At 48.3% G+C, this 22,097-nt stretch overlaps 2 protein-coding genes across 4 annotated transcripts in view; one reads left to right on the top strand and one right to left on the bottom strand.

The window, feature by feature from the left end:
* Nucleotides 1-2,567: 2,567 nt before the first annotated feature.
* Nucleotides 2,568-13,524, top strand: NCF2 (neutrophil cytosolic factor 2). Its single transcript, XM_010580683.1, has 15 exons — nt 2,568-2,835; nt 3,318-3,400; nt 3,719-3,827; nt 4,053-4,187; nt 4,539-4,646; nt 5,638-5,697; nt 6,837-6,880; nt 7,097-7,238; nt 7,526-7,588; nt 7,976-8,054; nt 9,723-9,766; nt 10,529-10,680; nt 10,755-10,866; nt 11,115-11,277; nt 13,362-13,524. The coding sequence occupies exons 1-15, from the start codon at nt 2,662-2,664 to the stop codon at nt 13,457-13,459; spliced, it is 1,566 nt and encodes a 521-aa protein (XP_010578985.1). The 5' UTR covers nt 2,568-2,661; the 3' UTR covers nt 13,460-13,524.
* A 1,395-nt stretch (nt 13,525-14,919) lies between these two features.
* Nucleotides 14,920-22,097, bottom strand: part of SMG7 (SMG7 nonsense mediated mRNA decay factor) — a 55,421-nt gene continuing 48,243 nt past the window's right edge. For 2 of the 3 annotated variants that reach the window (XM_010580682.1, XM_010580681.1), the window contains 5 exons: nt 20,122-20,202; nt 19,348-19,507; nt 17,824-17,994; nt 17,583-17,734; nt 14,920-17,068 (listed from right to left, as the gene is read on the bottom strand). In XM_010580682.1, the coding sequence (XP_010578984.1) occupies nt 16,955-17,068; nt 17,583-17,734; nt 17,824-17,994; nt 19,348-19,507; nt 20,122-20,202 (678 nt within the window). In that variant the 3' untranslated portion in view covers nt 14,920-16,954. The remainder of the gene's footprint in view (nt 17,069-17,582; nt 17,735-17,823; nt 17,995-19,347; nt 19,508-20,121; nt 20,203-22,097) is intronic. The other variant, XR_775213.1, reaches the window with a different exon arrangement.

The raw sequence follows: 22,097 nt of genomic DNA, 5'->3' as shown, positions 1-22,097 counted from the left end.
GATGCACCGATGTGGGGGTAGTAGTGCAAGATTTGCAGGAAGGCATCTCCCCTATTAACTGATTGACAGGAAGGTAAAAAGTAAATCTAGTTTACATTTAAAAAAATTACCTCTTTTCTCCAAGGGGGTGTTTTAATCCTTTGAGTAATATGGCACAACAGGTTTCTAAGAGGAAAACAGAGGAAGATGGGCATGGAAGAAAAAACCCTAAACAAATCAATTTTGCAAAATGCATTTCCCTGCCTATTATGAGAAGGAAGCCTTCAATGAAAAATACTCTACACACAGATCAGACCTACTCGAAGGGGGACAGCGTTTGCAGACTTCTACTAGGAAGGCTCAGCATGCTTCTGAGGTTCGCTTGCAAACCTCCCACCGCTGCCTTTGCCTTTGACCGGGATGTGTGGCAACAGCACCTTATCAGTCACATCCTGCTTTTGTAACAGCCAAGAGAAACTGCTGGTCTCCCTCTGCCCGAAGCTGCGGCCCCTGCCAAGCCCTGGGCTCTGAGTCACCCATCACTTGGCCAAAGAGTTCCCTCGGGCTCCTGCCTCACCCCCTGCCACTGTTGAGGGAGTGAGCCAAAAACTCGGGTCCTGTGCAGAGAGAGCACTCAGACCTGCCTTCCAGGGAAGGAGCTGGACATGCTCAGTCTCCTCCATTCCTCCTGCGTTACATATCTCCCAAACAACAGCAATCCCCTTGGTCTTTCTTCATGTGTAATGTTTTCTAGTACACAGATCAGTCTTTTGGGGGGTCTCTTCTCTCCACAAATGATGATAAAATCTTGCATACTGTCGCTGTACAAACTTAGAAATGACTGCTGCACCTTAGCTGGATTTTGGCCATTTCTACGTATATCTTACCTGTCTCTTGGCAATCTGCATTTGTGCCAGATTCCAAGAATCTCCCATAGGAGATGTCACCATCGCTGTTACTTACTTCCTCTTGGATGTTATCGTAGAAGAAACGTTTGCCTACTAAATCAACTTGATAAGAGAAAGGGGAACAAGAGACTCGCTCTTATTAGATGGGGTGTGTTTATGGCAGCTTTGAAATTCCTTGAATGTTACATTAAAAATAACCAAGCAGAAGTATAGCTGCTCTGAGCGTTTGCTGAGCTTGCATCTTTCAGATCCCATCTTTCTGTGAAACGCAAGGAAAAACACTTGTCACAGGGGTGATCTCGCATCCTCCTCCAGCTCCCCTTGTACCAGTTTTGGGATCAACCTGATCCTACTGGTGTGCCAATTCAGATAATTAAATGAGCAGAAAATTATCCCTACAATAAGGTGAACCATTTCCTATGAGATGGGGTCTCCCATTCCCCAAAGGAATGAGAAAAGGCGTCTCGGGTGTTTTCACGCTCACCATGTTGTTACTCCCACCCCTCTCCTTCAGCATCACTTCGGCTGGTTGCATTTCCCTCTGCTTTTCCGGAGCTCCAAGAGTCTCCTCCACGCTCCCATAGGAAGCCCACGGGAGCCAGCTGGGTGCACAGGAATGCCAAGGGCACACTTACAACTGGAGAACCAAAGAGAGCCCAAGGTTGTGCTCCGTCCTACTTTTGATTGAAAACCAACTCCTTGCTCTTCAGTGGCTTGGCTTTCTTCCTGAGCAGAAGTTAAACAAAAGTCTCCTCCACAGCCTCCCTCCTGCTGTTGGCATCGTAATTTGCTGGGGAAGTGTGAGTAAATGCACGAGGGCCAAGTCCTGCTGACTTATTTTAAGCTCTTACAAAACACCAGCATCACTGGTAGATGAGGCAGAGGCAAAGTACTTCCCAACCTACTTTGAAACCACGTGTGGAGCACCCAGCTCCAAACCTTCTGAGTCAGCTGGTCAGACCCCAGTCATCGCTACCTTTGCAGCTACCACATGCTCAGTGTCCCCCTACCCTCCCAACAGCACTCCGGAGCCAGGTTACGCTCTGTTGGCCGTAAAACACCTCAACAGAAGTGACCTTGGGCTGAGCACGAGTAAACCACCGCTGCCGGAGCTCAGCGTGGCACGGCCGCTGCCCCCCAAAGCCCCATCCTTGCCAGCTCCATGCACCCCCAGCAGCGGAGCTCCTCACTGGGGCAACACCGTGGGGGGACAGGCAGGACAAAAGGTTTCCCAGGCTGTGCCTTGGGCTGTACCTCGCCTTCTGGGTTGGGCGGGCAGGCAGGACAGCCCCAGCCCAGCTGCAGGAGATGCCTGCGGGAACTATTTAGCAACTACCTTCATCGAGGACCACGCTTCGGAGGGCACAAGGGGCTCGGCTGCAGCGCTCGCCCTGTGGCTTTGCAACCCTCAATTTGACTGATCAACCACCCAGCCAACAAAATCCATGGCTTTTCATGAAAAACCCGGAGAAGGAAAACCCGAAGAGGCGAGGAGCAGCTGCCAGAGAGGACCCGGTGTGCAACCCAAGGCAGCGCAGCGTGGAAACTGTCTGCGGCTGAGGCAGCTTCTGCCCCACTTCCCCATCCCGGGGCTGCGTTTCACTGACGTGAGCAAGGCCACTTCCTGCCAGGTTTGCAACACAGGCAGCAGGGAAGGCAGAAGTACGGGCAGAAGGGAGCTAGAGAGAGCCTGAGCAGCACCACAAGGAAGGACAAGGACAGGGGCAAAACCCACGACGCGGCTGGGGACCCCACGAGCCATTCCCACCGTGCCATGTCCCTGGTTGAGACGATCCGGCTGTGGCAAGAAGGGGTGTGCGCGGCGGACGGGAAGGAATGGAGGGCAGCCCTGGATGCCTTCATGGCCGTCCAGAACCCCCCTGCCAAAATCTGCTTTAACATCGGCTGCATCCACCTTGTTCTGGGGAAGCTGGCCGAGGCGGAGGAGGTAAGGTACAGCCCTTACAGTCACTACTCTGCTCACAGGCACCAGCGAGTTTGCACGTGGACCTGCCAGACAGATAGATGCGGTGGGAAAGGGAGGAATTAAGGGCCATGGTCTGCCTAAGGGAAGGATTCAGGACCTTTTAAAGCGGGGATGAAGTGTGACACCCCTGGGCTGTTCCTGCTGGACCTGTTTTCTCGGTGGATCAGAGGTGAAGCAGCAGAAGAGGTGCACGGCTTGCTGCTTGCACTCTCTCCCTCCCAGATGTGACAGCAGGGCACTAAGCTCCCGAGCGAGCAGTAGCAGATGGTTCCAGCTCAAAAAAATTAGGAGCCTAGTACAGGCTCCAGCAGCCAGTGCCCAACGCTGTAGGGAGCCATAGCCCAGAGCCCAGCTTAGGCCACTGAGCTAAAGCAGAACAGGTATGACCACTCTATACCCTCAGTTTTTTAAAGCTTTCTCACCCCCTTTTTGTCCCCCTGCAGGCATTCACCCGGAGCATCGGCTGTGACAAGCACCTAGCAGTGGCTTATTTCCAGCGGGGGACCGTGTTTTACCGGAGGCAGAAGTGAGTGGAAGGGTTTAAAGTTTATTTTTTTGCCACTTGCGGAGATGCCAGCCTTTGGCTGAGGATGGCCCCAGGCAGGTTGGTACCCCGGGGCCGAACTGCAACCCCTTGAGGTAGAACAGGCTCCTGTTCATCAGCAGTGCAGTCTTGGGATTAACACCAACCTTGGAGCATCTCTCCTCCCCCTGGGGTATCCAAAAACAGTACAAGGAGATAGGAGACACCCAACTAAACTCAAACAAGTTTAAGTAAAGACTTAGAGGCACCTGCGAGGGGTGCCACCATGAGGTGGTGATGCCCTCGTCCTCTGCTCCACAGCCATGAAGATGCCATCAAAGATTTCAAAGAGGCACTGGCCCAGCTGCGAGGCAACCAGCTCATTGACTACAAGATCCTGGGGCTGCGGTACAGGCTCTTTGCTTGTGAGGTGAGAAAGACTTGACCAGCAGTTTTGATCCCAAAGGGTTGTTCACCATCTCAAGAAATCTAAGGAGAAGACAGCCAACCTCTCTTTGTGCCTTGCAAAAAAGCAAGCAAACTGGTGCAGTGCTCTGTGTAATGCCACCACCCTGCTGTCCTCTCCTTCGCCACACTCCTGGCAATGGTCTGGCTGCTCTAAAAGCTCATTTCCTTGCTCCCATCCCTCCGGCAGATACTCTACAACATCGCGCTGGTGTACGCCACGATGGAGGACTGGAAGAAAGCTGAGGAGTACCTGACACTGGCCATGAGTATGAAGAGTGAGCCCCAGCACAACAAGATCGACAGGGCAATGGAAGCCATCCTGGTAAGGAGGAGCAGGTCTTGCAGCCATCATGTTTGCTCACAGCAGCCCCACAGGGAGGAGGGAGAAAAATACCAGTGACAGAGGAACTACCTTTTACCTTTGGCTTTAGCAGAGCAGGAGAAAAACGCAGTGGGCTGAGCAAAATGTGGGTGTCATAGTGAGATATGAGTTGGTGGGAAGAGCTTTGGGTCACTGGGGAGGCAAGGACGGGAAGACCGGGTTAAATTGGGCTGGCACAGTGGTGTTTTGACTTTATGGAGAGAGACCTTAACCCCAGAGGTAGAAAGAATGGGACATTAAGCAGTCCCTGCTCTCACCTCTGAAGAGTGCTACGACTTCTCTGTGCTACAGAAGCAGAAACTCTGTGAGCTGGTGGCCATTCCCGCAGGGAAGCTGTTTAGACCAAATGAAAAGCAAGTGGCTCAGCTGGAGAAGAAGGACTACCTGGGAAAGGCTATGGTAAGAAAGAAGCATCTTATTTATTCGGGACAAGCCTGTGGGCTGAGGAGAGCTGCTGACCGCCCTCTCACCACCCCTCTGAGCTGCTGTCTGCTGCCTGGTGGGCAGCCAGAGCTATGGAGCTGGTTCATGCCTCAGGGATCATCCCAGGCATGGAGGGAGGGGTGGCACATAGGCGTCTCATGGGGAACAGGGACTCTGCAAGAATAGAGGAGCTAAAAGCATTTTTCTGCAGAGCATGGCCTATTTTCAGTTTCTCTCTTTAGTGAGACATAAGGGACAGTCAGTCAGCAATGAGCTGGAAAGGTTCTGCTGGAGCTTCAACTCGAGCCAAGATTTTTTCAGGGGGAAAAAGAAGCTATTTAACATCTGACACCCACAAATGACCTCCAGCTCTTCCCCTACTCCATTTGAAAGGAGCTTTTCAGCTCAGAGAAGTGAGTAAGCTTTTCTCCCATGAGTGTGCAAAATCCAAGCACCGGGAGATCATCCTTGAGCTCAGGTCCTGGGAGGCAGTGCTCCTCCAGAAAGGGAACCATTGGCTGTGCAGGCACTGGGGAATCTGACAACCAAGAGCTAAACAGCTCCTTGGGTGTCAGAGGAAGCCCAGAAACATGCACACAAACATTTATGAATTTTCTAAATTATGTTTAAAGTCACCTATAGGAAGTAAAGGCTTGAGCTGGACACTTTGGCTCCCTTCAACATTTGTGATTAAAACATAAAGGGAAACTTTTAGGTTATAATGGCTCTAACCACAATAACAGCAAAGCTAAGAGCTGAGAACTTACCACAGCTGAGAGGTGAGCTTTGGTGCCAGAAGCACTCAGCCTGTAGTCAAAGATGCTTAGCCTAAAATCACAGCCCCTCTTGAATCTGAAGCATCCTGAGGAATTCGGCTTGGCCAACAGCAAAGGAGAAGGGTGGACATCGGACGTCTAAGAGAGGTCTACAAGCACCAAGTCACTAACCTGTCTGTCTTTGGCTCTAGGTGGTGGCATCCGTGGTGGACAAGGACGATTTTTCAGGATTTGCTCCACTCCAACCACAGGTAAGGCACCACCAGTGAAAGTTCAGGGGGACGTGGGGATGGGTATCATCTCGCAGCTTGCCAAGGGCTCTGGCTCACAGTAGGGAGCAAACAGCAGCATCTCCACCGTGAACTTTCTGCTACTGCTGTGGGGAGGAGGCGGGCACTGCCTCCACGTCTCAGTTGCTCTCTCCATCATCAGAAAGCACAGCCCAAACCCACCTACGTCTGTGGTTGAGGTTAAGCTGGTTCCCTGAATGCAGAAGCAGTGGCCTGGCAGCACATCCTCTGCCCCTGCTGTTGCTGTGGGGTGACGGCTTTCATCAGGGAGCTGTTTCAGACCCTCCTCCTAAGATTCATTAGGGTTCATCTGTCTAAGCTTGAGTGGAGAAACAAGAGCAGTTCTGCTTCCATTCTCCATCCTCCTCCCAGTTCCTGAAGCCCCTTACATTTTCCGTGCCATTTTCCTGATGATGTAGCAGCATCTTCCCATCTCTAAAGGTGCTCGAGAGTTTTTACAGGAGCTTTTTGGAAGGATACAGGGAAGTGCAGCCGCTGCAGCCTACGGCACCGTTACACAAGATAAAATACGCTCTTCTCAATGCAGCCAAGCGCTGACACCTCGCTACAGGAGTCAGGCCTATTTCAAGTAGCTTCTTCAGAGGCCAGAGACTTTAAATTACCTCGGCAGGAGAGACCATAAAGCACTACAGCATTGGACTTTACAAGCAGGGTAATGGGAAAATACAGGGAAGCACAACTTAGTTCAAACTAGCTGATCTCAAATCCTTGATCTCAACACTCTGTGAGCTCAACCCAAAATCAAGAGTGAAAACAGGATTGTCTCTGAAAACCAGCCACAGGTGGAAGAATTAGGAAACTGCTCCTTAGAAGGAGCAAAGACAGTGATATTCCTCATGGCACTTAAGGCAGCTGCTTTATGCATCAGGGTGGCAGAGAGCTAAAAACCTACTGCAGCCAGCTGCAAAGCAGCAGAAAACTCCCTTTAGGTTCAAATTGTCTGACCTGACACCAGCACAGGGAGGAAAGAACTGTGTAGGGGTGATGGCAGGCATGGTAGAAGGCTGCAGGACACTTCTGCAAAGCAACTGAAATCCTCCAGGTTACTGATCATTTTCTTTTTGTCTTCTTGTTGGCAGGCCTCTGGTCCCCCACCCAGGCCCAAGACCCCAGAAATCCTCACGTAAGTTGAATGAAGGATGGACAATGATACTAACCCACGCAGCCAGGTCCAACCCCATCCTGCACCATCGCAGCCAAGCATCCAGCTGGCACCCAAAACTCAGGGGGGACTGGAAACAGATCATAGAAACATGGAGGTAGAGGTCTGGGTTCCCCCTACAAAGTAAAACAACAATGTCGCCTGCTTTCCTGACCTGTCTGCTGCTCCCGCACCCAGGGCCCTCAAAGGGCAGCCGCACCGCGTCCTGTACGAGTTCATCCCCGAGACCACTGAGGAGCTGCAGGTCCTGCCGGGAAACATTGTCTTTGTCCTGAAGAAAGAGAAGGACAATTGGGCTACGGTGATGTTCAACGGAAAGGTACCGGGACGTGCTTGGCAGGAGCGGGCAGATGCTGTGGGGTTCTGCAGAGGACTTGCAGGGCAAAGCCTTGCCATCAGCAATTGAGTTTCTGGCTTAAGTCCCTTATGTCCGCCCTGGCTTAAGCCACAGGGCTCAGTGAAACCCATCCAACCTGCAGCAACTAACTTCAAGCCTCAGGGACTCTCCTGCAGTCAGGGCAGGGCGAGGACAAGCTCAGTTGTGTCCTCCAGCAGTAGGTTGCCTCCTTGCCAAGCAATTCCCACTCATCTCTCCTTCCCCCACAGAAAGGGATCGTCCCCTGCAACTACCTTGAGCCTGTGGAGCTCCAGAACAAGCTGCATATCCAGGTGAGGAGGCCCAGGAGGAGATGGTGTCCTGGGGAGAGCAGATCCTCACACATGCACCCCCCACCTATTCCAGGCCTTCCAGCAGGACCCATACCTGCAACTCCCTCCCCCTCATAATGCTGCAGTTGGTCCTTCTGGCTCATGGTCACCTTAACACGAGCTCAGAGACCTGCAAAATCTGGCAGATGGTGTGTTGATGGTCCCCTGGGTGGTGGTTGGCAATGCTGGGGAGATAAGGGGTAGCAAAGTCACCCCTCCCCAGTTCAAGACTCCAAACAGGCCTTGGGAAAATAGGGGGTTGGAGAGTGGGCTCCATGAGGCAGCAGTGCCCCAGCTCCCTTAGGAAGGGTGGGATTGACAGCACCACCTTCTTCCCATCCGGCACAGGAAGAAACCCCTCTTGAAGCAGAGATCCCAGAGTCACCCAGCTCTGCCGCTCCAGAGAAGCCGCGGCGGCCAGCACCAGGTCAGTGAGGTGGGGCTGAAGGGATGGGGGTGCCTTAGGGGCAAAACACCCAGCAGCAAGTTTGAGATGGTTTCCTTGGTGCCATGTCCTCACAATTTAAGACCAGGGCTAGGGCTTATCTCCATCTTGTGCCCGGACCCATCTGCAGTCAAGGATGGGGAGACATTAAAGCAGGAAGCAGAGACAGCAGCTGCAGTACTGAGTAAAACAGAGCACGTGGGTCCCCAAGGAAAGCAAGTCCCTCCATGATCTTAATTAGCACAGCAACTAATTGGAAAAAGGGCCTGGGGATAGGAATGGGGCAAGTGACGCCACTTGTCCAAGTCATGAAGTAGAAGGTTCCTTACAGGTTTCTCCTTAGAGCAGCGCACCTCTGATGATTTTAGAGCTGCTGTGAGCTGGGCTAGATTCGAAGGAGCTCTAGTTGCCCTGGGAAAGGGATTCCTGGCCGATGCTACCCAGTGTCCCAAGTCCCAGGCCTGGGGCACTAGGGCCACTGCATCGCCCCCAGCACACTTGGTTCAGGATGTTGGGAAGCCGAAACAGGGCTCTGCTGCCTGTATCCGCGCTGCTGCAGGAGCGCTCAGGTGCACGGTCCGAAATTACTGTTTAAAGCTGGGGAGCATGTGTGTCTTGGACACATGAGAATGCGAGTTCAAACAAAGAGCTGGGAAGAAGCATTGTGAGTTGCCCTCTCCAGAAAACATCACGCGGTGCTCAGACGTAGAAGCCTGCGGCTGAGCCGCGAGCTCCCCACCACTGCAGGAAAAACACATTGGGGTAGAAAATACCACTGTGCAGAGACTGTACTGCACGGGTGTTAACCTGCTGCAGCTTATTCTGGCTATCGATGGCCAACCTGCCAAAAAAACCAGGAATATGTGGACAACCAATTGCCAAGTCCCCTGCTCTGAGGTGGGCCTGAGCCAGTCGATGGTGGGGAAAGGTGTACCAAAAGACCACTCGTGTCCCAAGCAGCGCAGCCTCGTAGGCGGTGCAGTGGTAAAGTTGATACAGAAGATGGCTGCGGCTCATGGGAGTTAAGGGAAAACAGCTCAGGCACCCAACAACCTCAAAGAGCATCTTTATGGCACCAAAAGCTGTTGCAGATCTAGCAGCAGGACCACATTCAGCAGCATAGCTCCATCTCTTCCCATAACGAGCACAGTAGTGTCAAAGCACTGACAAAACAGAGAGCAGATCCTTGTGAAGAGAATTCAACAGATTGGCATAAAATCACCCTACCTGGAGGTCTGAATTTAGCTTTACAACCCCAGAGAAGGACAGGGATTGCCTCTGGTTTTCAGTGTGGACCTAGGGAGATCAGAACAGCAAAGAGCAGCTCAAGTTTTTGTTGTTTTTTTTTTGTTTTTAAGTCCACCCAGGAAGGACATCCCACCCCTAGAGCTCCTATCCCTGTAAGAGGGAAGGCACAGAGCCCAAACCTCTGCTCGGTGGTTATACCTAAATCTTACAGATGAAGCCCATCGCAGCTGATGCTGCATCCGTTCAAGGGACCACTGCTGGCTCCGGGGTTGGTTGATGTTGCTGCAGATCATGATGGGTGTTGAGGAGAGGGCATGCAGGAGATCTGAATGTGTATTTAGGCACAGAGCAGCAAGGCCTACTCTGTCCCACTTGCTCAGCCACCTCCTTCGTCCTTCACAGACTACGTTCCTGCTACTGCAACGCAGCCGAGAGACACAGCAAAGGTAACATCTCGTGAACACAGACCCTGAGATCCTGTTGGCATTACAAAATCTGCATTTATTGCATATTGAAAAGTGCTGGCATGCCCTGCCAGCACCATGGCCCTGGAAGTGTTTCAGGTTTTCCTCATTCAGGAGCTTGTCCAAAGCACAACAGGGCTAGGGACCAGCAGGTCATCAGGACCCAAAGAGGTGACTAGGGTTGCTTTTTGGGAGTTCTCCTCCAGGTCCGCTCCCTGGTGGACCCGGGGCTGTCAGCAGACCCCTTGTACGACTCTCACCTTGGTTGACCTGTGGCATTTGAGAAGGGAGAAAAAGGAGAGAGCTTGGCTGCAATGCACATGCTCCTGGGCAGGGTCAGCACATCAGAAGCTCACGCTGGGGAGAGATGGAAAAATATGACAAACCCAACTCAAAAAAAAAAGAATGAGGGGGTTGGAGGGTGGACACACCTTGAATTTGGTCACCTGAAAGCCAAAATTTAGTTACCAAGTGCCTAATCTCTTACTGTGCTCTCTCCTGGGACAAGCCCAGGGCTGCCAACCAGTGCACATCCAACCATAGTTTGGGTGGCACGGCCACTGACCTGCCCCAAGGGAAGTCCCAAAGGCTGTACATGCTAGCAGAGATGTCTCCCCAGCCAGTAGCCAGTTGACGCCCCGCAGCTCAGAGTTGACTCAAGCGCCCACAGTTTCCACATCCCGGTCCCCTCTCCCTACCCTCACCAAGCCACGCAAGCTCTGACTTTCAGTTTACCGCCCGCAGGAGGCCGAAGCAGCCATCTCCAGCCCCCACATCCTCAAGGTGCATTACAAATACACAGTCGCCCTGGAAGTCGAGCCAGGCCTCTCCTACACAGAGCTCCTGGACTTGGTTTGCAAGAAACTGGAGCTCCAGCCCGAGCACGCACAGCTGAGGTGAGGTGCTGCCCGCTGCGGGAGCTGTGTTTTCAGGGCTCCCACCCTTTACCCTACGTCCTCTGCACACCCAGGTACAAGTCTGCAGAGAGCCAAGCGCTGGTGACGCTGAGCGCGGATAACCTGGAGGCGGCTTGGAGCCAGAGCAAGGACAACTGTCTGACAGTCTGGTGCGACATCACAGAGGTCAGTGACGGCTAGTGGTGGCGGCCACCTTTTCTGCCCGCTCCCAGCAAGGAACCTAAGCAGACGTTGCCTTTGCTTTCCTTGCTGCAAGCGCAGGCTTGTGGCTTTCAAAGCTAGGCAGTGACCTCATGAAAGGCAGAGGAGCAAAGAGTGGGCGAAGAGGAGAAGCAGGGCTTGTGTCTCTTACCCTGGTACAAAGAAAAAGGAGAAGCCAAAAGGTGTCCTTACCAGCTTATTTCCTGCCCTAGGGAGAAGGGTTCTTACCGGACAGCAAACCAGAGGAGTCGCTGCAGGAGCCAGTGCCGGAGGAGACAGGACCAACCCAAGTTGTAGCCCAGTACAGTTATGAAGCCACCCAACCTGAAGACCTGGAATTTCAGGCGGGAGACGTGATACTCATTTTATCCAAAGGTAATCGTGCTCTTCCTGCGATAGGGGAGGGGAGGGACCTCCCAGCTCTGGTGAGAGCATGAGTCTGACCCTGAGACGCCGAGCACCTGGAACAGCTGCTGCTCAGTTCAGTGGAAGTTGTGGGTTCCCAACATCTGCCAGTCAGGCCAAAAACTCTCAGGTATTTGGTCAGACACTGGATGCACGTTCTTTAGTGGATCCTGCAAGCCTCACTGGGGACTTTGATCTCTTTCCCCAAACCCTCCTGTCCTCCAAACAAACTGTTCATGCTGCAGACCTGCAGAGCAACAGCCTGGCTCAGGCAGTCTTCACTGACAGCAAAGTTCTCCTGCAAGCTGCAGTTTACGATGTCAGGCTGCTCAGATTTCTGCCACAGGGCACTCTGAGAAAGCTTGCATTGCATGCAAACACTTTACAAGATGGGTTAGAAAAGAAGCTTGCAGAGATTGCACGAGCATGAGGTGGCAGCTGGAAGCCAGGGGAAAGGACAACCCAAAAACACATGAGAGTTGCTTTCCTTCACATTGCTAAGAGCTTTGTCACTGAGCTTCCAGTTTCCAGATTCACAGGGCAAATTTGCTCCATCTCCATGAAAGAAAAAAAAATTAAAAAAAAAAATCCAACCTACTGAGGTGTTTCTAGCTTCTGCTTTGTGTGCTCCTGCTGAAGGACAGGGTTTTCGGCTTACCAGGCAATTCTCTGGAGCCACAAGACAAGCAGGAGCTAAAGACTGCAAGACTGCTTTCTACAAGTGCCTTCTTCCACCACAACGGCCTTGTGCTGTAGCAGCAGCAGAACCCCTCCAGCTCTACCATGGGCTTCCCACCCAAGCGTCAGTGTTACACACACTTCTTCCAACATATTTGCATCACACCCCCATTTCTGCCACCCCCTTCCCCAAACACTTTCAAGACAGGAGAGTTTCACTTGAGCCGTGTTTAAGCTTACTGATTGCAGTTTATTTTTTAAAGGAGATTCCCATTGTGGGGGTGGCACCAAAATGAGGCAAATGCTCTTACTCCTATTCCTCTCACCTGGCACCTTTTTCTGGCTGGTTTTCTTTTTAAGGGTACAATCTTCCATTAGCCTCAATCCTCTTCAATATTGGTCTTTAGTGCTTCTATGAGAATTGAGGCTTAAATACAGACTAAATCTCAGCAAGATCTAGAACATGTTTTTGAGTTGGATCTTTTCAAGCCTGTGCAGAACGCACAGGAGGGAGGACAAAGTTACCATACTTCAGCAAAAGCTGCTGGTGAGCCCGTATCAGGTGAAGAATTACGTACAGACGCTGCACAGGGCATTTGTTTCCCTCCTCAGTTGAACCTGAGTGAGATCAAGACATCAGAAATAGTTTTAAAGGCAAAACAATTATGATACTTTGCTATATGTAGCTCTATCACTAATTTGTGCTGGCTGGCAGGCTTCAACAGCAGTACACAAGCTATCATAGTCCCCTCTCCACTGCTGTACAGGTGAGTTTTTGCACTGTACAACATTGATGACTCCCCCCACCCCAAAATCCTACTCTCTCCTTCACTGCCGAGTTAAATATTTCCCATCCAAAAGTTGGTTCTCACCTTATTTGGTTCCCCACAGCAAGAGTTTTCAGAGCTCCTACACTTTACTCAATCCAGGGTAGCAGACAGAGGGTTTTGCTTTGGGTCGGTTTTGTTTTTTTTTTTTTCCTTTTTTAATACAAACATGGAACAGCAGGTAAAAATACACTTTAGTTGGCATCTTGAAGATGACAGCCCAAGGTCTCAGATCCTTGCTCTCCACACTTTGTTTCCGTGGCCTTCTATTCAAAGTAGTTTCTAAGCCCCTTGGTCTCTATTTTTGTCTACTTTCCCCAGTTTCATCTGGCAGTGCATTCTTTCTTACCTTACAGCTTTGCTCTCTACCTCATTCCTCCCCAGGCCCTTTCTCCACATACCTCTCTTTACCAAGCTTTAGCATGGCTAAAAGGTTTATCAGTTGAAAACCTTAAAATGGTGATGTCAAGCCTGTCTGTAGCACATGGAGGTTATTATGCTCCTGTATATCCCTAGGGTGACAAAAATTGTGTTGATTTTATCTTCCAGTGAATGAAGACTGGTTAGAAGGCCAGTGCAACGGGAAGATAGGCATCTTCCCATCCGCTTTCGTTCAACAGTCTAACACTAAAGACCCAGAGATGTGATTTCAGAAGAGCTTAAAGTCATGGACATGGAAAGAAATTAAGAATTCAACTGTTGCAATTAAGAAGTTTCCATATTAATCACTGCATCTGAAGATGAACTTTAACTATTATTGCTACTTGTATTAAAAGCTTTATTTTTTTTATTTTACCTTTTGCATTGTTCTCTAAAACAGGTTCTTATTAAAAAGTTCCTAATTGTCTTCCTGTTAGGAATACATTCAGTCCTAAAACCTGTGCTTGCCAAGAGACTTGCTCTGTCCCACCGGCCCTACCCTTAACAAAGCTTTTATACAGACATGCCAGCAGCCTGGAAAACCCTCGAGAGGGTGGTGCCACTTGCATTTACAGCCCTGCCAACAGATCCAGAAGAGGAACTGGCATTCAGGAAGCTACAGACCGGGCAAGGCTGAACAGCGTTTGCTTCCTTAAAACATTACTGCCAACCCCAAGAGTTTAAGGGACACCGTGCAGCCTCACCCTGCTCCAACTGACAATTCACTTCAAAATCACACTGACTTTGAAAACCCCCACCAATAAACGTATACACATTTTGTTTCACCTTTGGGAGCCATATCTCAAAGCTTTTTCTCAGCAGTCAGAAGAGACAGTAACTGAGAAAGACACTGCCTGGAATCTCAGCAGGTCATACAGCAGCCAAGTTGTCTTCTTTATAAAAGCCTACACAACTTTGATGCCCCATTCCCTATTCAAGAGGTTTGCCCCACTCTGTGCTTGGCACTACTTTCACAGTATTTCACCTTCCCCAGCTGCTGACAGCTGGTACTTCTGGCATTTTAAAATTATCTACCTTGCCCCGTCCTCAAAACACACAAGCTGTAGGTATGGCCAGCCACCTACAGCATTGGGAGTGCTTTCCTTTAAAGGTGCTAAGGACAGCGGTTTCCCCTCTTCAGATCCTATCACACAAGTTCAGGACAACCCCACTGTCCCAATAAACTAAATATCATATTTATTTTTAAAGGAACTTACTCTGAAGAGTTGTCTGGATACAGTGAACACCTGTCATTTCAAAAGCAGAACATCTCTGTAGTTTTCTTTGACACATTTATAAGTATGCTGTTTCAAAACCGGCTGCAAACAGTCAACATCCCGAACTGCAGGCAGGTCGACAGCAGAAGGATCTGTGTCCTCCAACTCCCCCTGCCTGTGCTCTACCTGGTTCAGTCTGCAACTGAAGAAGAGCTTTGCAAGCTACTCCCGTCCCAGATTTTTGGTTTGGTACATAAAACGCATTGCACACAGGAAGTACAAAACCATGATCCAATTATCTTGCACTGAGCCCAAGCCAGAAACTCTGTTATTTATTTAGTTCTCTTTCAAATAGAAAAAAAAAAAAAAAAAAGAAAAAATCAACTTCTGACTTCTCCAAAAAAATAATGCATTTTTATAAGCCTGCAGCCAAGTTACACAGGAAATAAATGCTACACACAGACCTGGGTGGAGAGAACATGGTTTAATTAAAGGCAAAGCTGATTTCAGCAGCTGCAGTTCTTGCACAGACAGACAATAAACACAAAAAAAGCTTACGACACAAACCAGTTTCTGTTGGGGGCCCCTTCCCTCGCTCCCCCAGGCGTCGGAGGGTGGGAGGGGAGTCCCAGCCGAGAGTCGGACACATTCCCGAGGCTGGATGCTCATGCACAAGTGGAACGGTGCGGCTGGGACCCTGGCACTGCCGGGAGTGAGATGGCGAACCTGGTTAGCTCGTCTAGGGTGCAAGAGTCAGTGACGGTTCAAACACTGGAATGTCGCAGCTGCCTGGGTGCACAGCTCGATACACAAACCAGGAGGGCTGGAGGGAAGTACAGAGGGGTTTGGTTCACGTTACCACTGGGTGGGAACTTCACTTTTTGGACTTTTTAAAGGAAATACAGCTTCGAAATGCAACGAAGAACAGTGATGTTGCTAAGGTGGAGATCGTGGGGGAGCTGCTCATACCCCAAGAGGGGTATCGTGTCTCCTCCGTCTTCCCTTTTTGTATTTTTTGGGGCTGCCCAGACTCCAGTGTCACTTCGGCTTCTGCATGTGCTTTGCTCTGCAGCTGACTTTCAGCTCAGAGATCTTGAATCATCACACAAACCCCTACTGCTAAACACAGCAAATGGACATTGAGATTGTTTCCGTAACTTCCCTGGGAAACCTAACAAAAATGCTGTCCTTTTCTTTAACGAAGTTTCCAGTCTTCCTTCCCCCTAATAAATAGCAAATAAAACATTTTCATTTTCCCTTCTGCACCTTTTCATCTATGAACAGCACTATGCTTTCTTCCGTGTGTGGGTTACACACGTGTGTCCACGGGTGCCTTGAATTTCATTCTGGAACTGAAAGTTTGGGGCTGCAGCTCGGGGTGGGGGGCACGGGGGGACAGGTTTCTGCAGAGCTGATGTGTGCCTGCGGGGGTGCGTACATTCCGCACTGTCCAGGCTGACTGTCGGCTTTACCCAGCCCTGCTGGACCCCTGACTATTTTCTGCAAGATGTTGCACATTGGTAATGAAACTACTAGCATCCAGCAAAGATAGGAGGATGGAGAGAGAAAGAAAAAAAAAAACCCAAACAAAAACCACTGAAAGCTTTCTACCTACCTATTAAAATGAGTCAGGCTGTGAATGCACAGACTAGCCTGCCCTTTGCGGGGCTAGCCACTATGCTACAGTAAAATGTACAGGAATCAAACATTAATTTAAAACCCCATAGCAGTTAACTTGCTTGTCCAGCAGAGTGCTGCAATGCCCCACGTCACCAATTATAGCTCAAACACCTGCTGAGAGGAGGGCATTTCATGCTGGAGTCTCTAACCCACCCATGGGCTGGCCAAAGCCTTTGGGTGAAAGGTGAAGTGGTGCCAAGTGCCAGACTCTCCTTCATGAAACTCCTTCGCTAGCCCAGGAGATAGAGCCCCACCTTGCCACCAACCACCTCTGACCAGAGCAGCAACTGGGGCTTTCATTGCTACACACTGACTACGAAGCACGTCTGTGTACGGAAGAATTCAGTGTGATCTTACTACTGAGATAGTAATAAAGATGTTTAGGAGTAATTTCAACTACATTCTCAGTCAGCAAAGCAATCATTAATGGATTCCTATTTTATCTCCCCAAAGAGAGGAAAAGGATTGAGAAGTTCTCATTTGCTTCTCCCATCTGCCCTTCATTCTCAGCTTTTACTTCCCATGTGGCTGGGGACATGCACGATGGAGAAGGTGAGAGGCGGTGATATCGGGTTACTGAGTGAGACAAACAGCAGTTCCTCTCTCCCTCCAAAGGGCCCAGGGATGGGAGAGTTCCTGATGTTGTTTTCTTGCACTGCAGACGTTTTGTGCACACTCAGTGGGTTGGTGGAGCACTTACGCCCTCCTGACAGCAAGGAACAGAAGAGAGGGCTGCCACCTGCACAGGACTGTGTGGGCCAGTCCTGCAAACCCAACATGCCATGGTTTATGGAGCCTTCGTTTGCAAGGGTTGCCACCTCTGTCTCAATGCGGCGGGTTCATGGTGCCTTGTCCGCGTTGCTGCTTCTGCTTCTGCTGCATTAACAGCTGCTCCAGGGCTGAGGGTCCAGGATGCATCATGGAACTGGACCAGATGGACTAAAAACAAACAGCCAACACTAGCACCTCCTTGCATTAGACAGCCCCCTCTTACAGATGAGAAAGTGGAGATGGTTTTCTATATTCTCCCTCTTTATCACTCATACCTGGCTTATCATGAAAGTTATCCAGACTTCAAAGAAAGCTTTCTAAAAAGAGGCTCCCTGGAAGAAGCTCATCCTCCTCCAGAATCCTCATTACCATAAATATTCATCCCACATTAACAATTACTAATTTGAGACCAGTCAAAGCAAATGTTGTAATTTCTTCCAGTTCTGCCAGCCTGGTCTCGTTCTAGAACATATTCTAGAACAGCAAGAACTGGAAAACTGTGACATCTTCCAGCACTGGTCACACCTCCCACATTGCCTGCATAAGTCAATCTGCAGAAAAAGCCTTTGGTTTCTGACACTGAACTCTGACACCTGCAATAGGCTAACACCCATCACTGGATCTTCTGGCCCCACAGACAAGCACCCTGAGCATTCCTGAGCACAGTTTCAGTCAAGCATACCTTCAGGCTCTCCATAAGCACAGCTGAGGAGTCCTCCATAGCGGGAGGGCCTTGGGCTGCCCAGGTGCCACTGGGAGCACTGGACTGGTGCCAGCTGCTCTCTGAAGATGACGATGTTGCTGGGAGATAGTCCAGACCAAACCCTCCTATCGCTAAAACGGGAGAAAGACAAGTTCAAAGGAAACCACTGCAAAACAAAACTGTCAGCTGGCTTCACGCAAGCCTGGAACCCAGCACTTGCCTGGCTTATCTGTTTTCCAGCGGTCTGCAACTCTCCTGTCTCTGTTGTCTGGAGTCCCAATAGGTCCGAAGTTGGAGAAGGGAACAGAATTGTGGTTATGGGTTGGAGGGGAGCTTGGCAAGCTGCTAGGGTTGGAGGAGTGAGGAGACTGGCTGGCTGGTGTCGAATGATCTAGTGATTACAAGGCAAGAGGAAAAAGGTCAACAGAAACAGCAGGAGCTTCCTGATTTTGAATTTCTTAGTGCTGCTGCAAATACAGCCATCACCTAGTTTTCTCCAATACTGGAGGTCAGTTTTTATTCCCTCCATTACACCAGCATAATGCAAATTCCTAAGTTCTGAGTGAAAATTTTTGTGCATATAAGAACAGAATGACTGTTTAATGCATACATGTGCTTACCAGAAAAACCAAAAACCAGGAAACCTCAAAAGGGCTGGCTAGCCAAAGTGAGTTTTCCCCATGTTTCTTGAAGAACTTTTCTCAAACTGAAAAAAAACACCTGTCTCTAAGCTTGACAAACCAATTAAAAAAAAAAAAAAAAGACATTAGACCTTGAGGAGTTTGCAAGTTTACAGCTCAAACTCCCAAGTCTGTGAATGTTTACGCTTCTATGAGTCTTAAAGCAATTCAGACCAGAACCCAATACTGAGCAAGAGAGGAGAGCAAGCATGGAAAAGCTTATCTGCAGGCAGGAGAGAACGACGCCTGAAGACAACACAGTATAGCAGAGTGGCAGGAGACTATGCAGTCTTGAATGAAGAGGTGAAGGGAGAGAAAGCTGAAACCACGCGAGCCATAAATCCTGCTAGAATAAAAGCCCTTTGCAACTCCTTCCATTTCTCCCACAAATGGTTATTCCTGGTTTGTTGCAAAAGTTTCAGTGCAACCAAAAATCTCATCCAGTGCAGATGTCATTTAAAATCCACTCATTACTTAGATTCAACTAATTCCTCCCCTCACGCTCTTCTGGATTTTTAGTGAGAATAAAATAATGACATAATAGTTTTGTTTTATGTCTTTAATATAATTACTAGGGAAAAAGCTGGTTTGCTTTGTAGGCTGCTTAACAGTAAAAAAAACCCCAAAACCCAAAAAACCACTGTCATATTTTCCTCCACACCCTTCAGTCATATAGTTTCTTTCTCTTTCCGATATCTACATTATGAAGTCCAGTTCTTCCTGCTTTTTCCAAAGTAGCAACACTGAAAGTATATGGATGCTTGAGTTAAAGCCCTACCCCCAAATGCTTGTCAGGAATCTAAGTTAAAGACTTCAGGATTTAACACCTACAAACTTTTATCCTGCTCAACTACTTCAATTAAAATCCAGGTCCTTACACTATATTAATTACAGAATCCCCTCATATTTCTGAAGATATATAAAAAAAAACAAAGAGAAACCTTCAGATACCTTGTCAAGCAGGTATTTTTTTAATTTCCAGTTAAATGTAACTTGCAGTAGGTTCAGAATTAACTCAAATCCTCTTAAATCACTAGACACAAGAAAAACTATACCAGGATTACCTGAGCTGGCTGGAAGGGATGGAGACCATGGAGTCCCCTCAAAGAGAGAATATAGTGAAGTCTCCTGATGAGCAACTGAAGGGGTGACCTCTGTTTTTGTGCTGGTATTCATGTTTTTCCCATATACCTCATTGAACATGCTGTTATTTGGATATCTTTCCTGTAAAAAAACATGAATGTAAGAGTTTTGGTATTGGATTTATTTCAAACACTGAGACTGTACAAAGGAAACAATTATAGATCAGAATATTTTCCTAACTCGTTTTTCACTCCCCAGGCCCCTCTTCTTTGACCATTTTATTTAACATGAAGTCCATCATATTCTGAGTCAGGACAGATTTCTCCTGACTGGACTGCAAAGCCTTCACAAAATCTTTAAATTCCCAGTACTCACAAAAATTGTACCAAGACCCTGCTCAGTTCTCTGGAACAGAACAGGCAATCCATTGCTCAGGAAATAAAAACCTACACACCGTAATACTTTGAGATGCACCTTTTCAGTCAATTTCACAATTCTGCTAAGAGTAAGGGAGCCATGAACTCAGCAAGATTCAACAGTATGTCTGCAGAACTATAGCTAGGATGAATTTGAGAAGACAACTGATAAAGGCAGAGATAATCTTGCTGATACAGACTGCAGTTAGGCACCCATACAGATTTCTTTCAGGTTCTCCATTGGTTTGCACTAAAGGTTATCCCCATAGTTCTGCCATGTTACCTAGTTTCATGGTAAGCTCAAACAGCAAAGGGCTGCAGACTCTGGTCCTCACTTACCTGATTAAGAGAAAAGCCACTGAGGGACAGGAAAGACGACGACTGAGACATCAATTCTGATGGTTTTTCCAGCAGGGACTTCTTCAGAAATCAAAAAGGGAAAAAGAGCAGTTAGCGTTCAGTGTAGTGAGCAGGAGGAAAGTATGCTACCAAAAACTGCCAAGGTGTTTTTGGTCACATTTAAAACCTTCTTAGTATTTTAGCTCCACCACGCTGGAGGACAGAGGGAACAAACTAACATGCAGAAAATCAGTAGTTTCCCTACTAACTGTAATTAAAATCTAAAAACCAACAATCACAACAGCTGAGAGTCTCAGGCAAACCCCCACTGCCAGAACAGCTTTTCAAATCCTAAGTGTAATACTCCGATGCATCTAGAGGGGAGATTCCTGCCAAAAAACCCCTATGGCTGTGTAAAACTTTGTACAAATGAGACAGGATCCTTCCCAGTGATCAGAGGACTCCTTCAAACATGATTAGACTCCTGTATGTTGCTACTGACAGAGTATTTTTCAGTTTTGGGTGCATCCCTGCTGTACATTCTTGGACAGCAAGAGCAGCCAAGTGCTGTGATTTTTTAATTGGGTTAAACAGTCCAAGTTTCATTTAGCACTCACTCATTTTCATTATAAATGACTGTAGAGAAGAAGGAAAAAAAATGCCCAGCGTTTAAAACAGAGGTCCCAAAACTCTCCCTGGGGTTCCACATCAAGATATTATGGACCATGACCTTTTCCATCATCTATGCCATGCCCTCTCATACAGCTGTTATTGCCAGCATAATATTTCTCAGCTTTCTCTTCAGTTCTTACTATGATTAAGCAGTGGAAAATAGCATCTCTAAAACAAGCCTATTTAGGGAAGAAATGGGATCAGTTATCATCAATACAGAAACCAAAGAAAAATTATAAGGCTCAGGTGCTGGATAATGAACGCCAACAAATTTAGGCTGAGGATCACCAAGCCATAGAATTAGCGAAGCCATAAGTAAAACTGTGCATGATTCAAAATGAAAGCTGTAGTCTTGTTCCAAATAAAAGCCCTCTTGCACTCATACCACCTCAGCATGTCAGATGTTTTTACATTTATTGTTCAAACAACCACAACCTGAACTAGCATCCCTCTCTCTTTAACATGGGTCTCAGTATCTGGAATATCTTTGCTTTTATCCTGCAAACCTAATACAAATAGCCTCATTTTCTTGGCAAGCAGCTCCTAGCTTGTTAGATTTTCAGTGACAGCTCATTACTTTGAAAGCACATTTTAAAAGGCAGACAAAATTCACACTCTGCATATCCACACAGCTTGCACAGAGAAGAATTGCCTTCCATTTGTCAGCAGTCAGCAACAGTAGGAGCTTCAAAGGAAGCTGCTGAAGAAGCAGCTATTAGTTTCTTAGCAAAGGTATCTAATGAGACAGAAATGGGTGTCTATTTTGCTACTGGCTCCTTGGGATGGCACGTAAAATAACTGACGAATAGACTTAATCAGAGATTTCAAGTAGAGTCACAAGTAACTCTTCTTTGTTACTGCTACTAATCTGAAATAGTAGTATTTAATGGACATGCCTATAGCCATACTAGAAAGGCGTACTGCATTTTCAGAGGCAATTTACAAATTCAGCAGCTCTAAGACCCTCCAAGCTACTGAATTAGAAAGGTTTTAATACATAAACGTAGAAAAAAATCCGTCAAAAACTTACTGTATTACTATAGGACTTATTGATTATTTAGCCAGTTGCTTGCAATTTTCTTCCAAAGCCATCTTGCTCTTTTACAATCTCTTCTGCATTTAGTAGGGCAGCTTCGCCCTGCCTTTATGGAATTTTTATATGCAGATTATAATAAGCCACACTTGTTCTGATGACTTCCCACAGCTGAATCTGTGCTCCCCCTTGCCCTTATTACTAAGCCCATACAACTGCAGAAGAATGAGTGCATTAAATGATGCACCTACATCTCTCCTGCAGACTGCAC

The sequence above is a fragment of the Haliaeetus leucocephalus genome, unplaced genomic scaffold (genome assembly GCF_000737465.1).
Source record: "Haliaeetus leucocephalus isolate CR32 unplaced genomic scaffold, Haliaeetus_leucocephalus-4.0 Scaffold730, whole genome shotgun sequence".
Classification (NCBI taxonomy): Eukaryota; Metazoa; Chordata; class Aves; order Accipitriformes; family Accipitridae; genus Haliaeetus; species Haliaeetus leucocephalus.
Note: the sequence above shows the minus strand (reverse complement) of the source record. Positions and strands in the feature narration are given on the sequence as shown.